The 1,879-nt window shown below is 68.5% G+C and overlaps 1 protein-coding gene across 1 annotated transcript in view; it reads left to right on the forward strand.

Annotated features, from left to right (window-relative positions):
* EHMT1 (euchromatic histone-lysine N-methyltransferase 1) overlaps positions 1 to 1,879 on the forward strand; it is a 75,209-nt gene that overhangs the window by 69,312 nt on the left and 4,018 nt on the right. The window contains exons 23-24 of the mRNA XM_014529696.1: positions 904 to 1,004; positions 1,301 to 1,379. Coding sequence (XP_014385182.1) covers positions 904 to 1,004; positions 1,301 to 1,379 — 180 coding nt within the window. The remainder of the gene's footprint in view (positions 1 to 903; positions 1,005 to 1,300; positions 1,380 to 1,879) is intronic.

Here is a 1,879-nt window from a genome sequence, read left to right on the forward strand (position 1 = left end):
GACGGGCCGCGTGAGACCCAGGCGAGTCCCAGGCGTCCTGTGTTGCGTGCACTTTGTACAGGGCGTGTTTGGGGCCCGTGCGTGTCTGAGCCCTGTCCTCCGTCAGGGCCCACATGGGCGTACGTAACAAGGCTTGCTTCCTCTCGGCTCAGACCGGCTCTGAGGCCGAGAGGACCAGACCGTCTTGGTCAGAAGAGCCCAAAGCAGCGCACAGGCCTGGCCCCGAATGGCCTCGCCTGCAGCTCCCACGGCTGCTGGGCGGAGTGTCTCCCAGCACCAGGCCCCTGTTGATGGCTCAGACTCCCCGGGGGCAAGGCCTCCCCAGTCGCTCAGGGCCCACGGTCCCGGGTGTGGCCAGCCCCGGCCCCTGGCCAGGCTGGGGTCCTTTCCCCCGTGTCCTCTGGCTGCCCAGAGCCAGGCCCTGGATTCTGGTCATAACCCCCTGAGTGCCAAGGGGCGATCGGATGTCCCTCTGGGTCGGGAGGGAGTTACGGGCAGGCTGAGTGTGAATTCCCAGCGGGTGGCTCCTCATTGTTGGCGACCTCAAAGCACTGTGCCCGCCCACGCTCCCGTCCCCCTCCTGTGGCAGGGAGTCTCATCCGGGTGAGGACAGACGTCCCCCCCAGGGGTGCCGTGGCTCTCAGAGCCTGGGAGTGTCCCCCACACCTGACCCGCAGCCCGGGCTGACCTGGTCACAGCCTGGGCTTGGGCAGCGCTAGCCCCTCTGGTCCTCGTTGCGACCAGGGGTCCGGCCCGGGCTGTCCCCGTGGCACAGGTGACGGTCCTGAGGCACAGAGGCCGCGTCACCGGGCGTCACTGCTCTGCCCGTCACGTTGTGAAGCGTTTCTGAAGGTGATGCCTGTCTGGCCAGGAGCGGGGCCCTGGCCGCGGCCGTGAGCACAGACCCTGTTTTGCAGGGCGAGGCTGCAGCTCTACCGCACCCAGAACATGGGCTGGGGCGTGCGGACCCTGCAGGACATCCCCGTGGGCACCTTCGTCTGCGAGTGAGTGAGGGCACGTCTGGGCATGCTGTGTGGGGTCAGGCCCGGGGGGCGCCCGCTGGCCGACCTGCCGTTCCAGAGGGGCTGCCCCAGCACCAGCCCCCCATTGCCTCCCCCCCCACTTCCTGCCTCGGGAGGCTGTGACGTCCACATGGGGTGGCTTCCGGGGGGCTTCTGGCTCCCTCCCTGCTCAGTAGAGGGTTTCGTGCCCCATCTCCTGCCACAGTGAAAGCCTGGCTCCGTGGCCACAGTCTCCCCTGGCTGTGGCGGCGGCGGGTGACGCGCTGTCCGTCCCGCAGGTACGTGGGCGAGCTCATCTCTGACTCGGAGGCCGATGTGCGGGAGGAAGATTCTTACCTCTTCGACCTTGACAACAAGGTACTGCGTCCCGAGGGCTGGCACAGAGCTCAGTGTGAACGCGCAGCGTGGGCGCATCTGCCCACCACCCAGTGCTGGCCTCCTGTGCTCAGGGCTGAGGGACCCCGACCCGGGGAGGGGGGTGAGCCTCACCCCTGGACCCCAGCCTGTCATCCCCGGGGACAGCCCGCGCCTGCACAGCCACCGGGACAGTGACCTGCAGAGCAGTCGTGAGCCGCGTGCGAGGGGTGAGGAAGGGCCGTGGGAACGGGTGCGAGTCCCCGTTGCTTTCTGGGACCGGGGAGAGGAGCTGGCCTGCCTGGCGTCCAGCCTGGTGCCAGGTCCCAGATGCTGCCGAGGCCACCGCACCCCCATCTTGGTTCTCGTGTGGCCCCTCCTTTGTAAGGAGCCTGTTGGCTGCAGCGCTCAGGCAGGGCTGGGGAAGTGGGGTCCTCTGCTCAGGGCCCATCAGTCAGGGCCAAGCCGCAGGAGCCTGCCCCCCGACCCTCCCTGCCTTGCTG

Source organism: Myotis brandtii, unplaced genomic scaffold, assembly GCF_000412655.1.
Source record: "Myotis brandtii unplaced genomic scaffold, ASM41265v1 scaffold691, whole genome shotgun sequence".
Classification (NCBI taxonomy): Eukaryota; Metazoa; Chordata; class Mammalia; order Chiroptera; family Vespertilionidae; genus Myotis; species Myotis brandtii.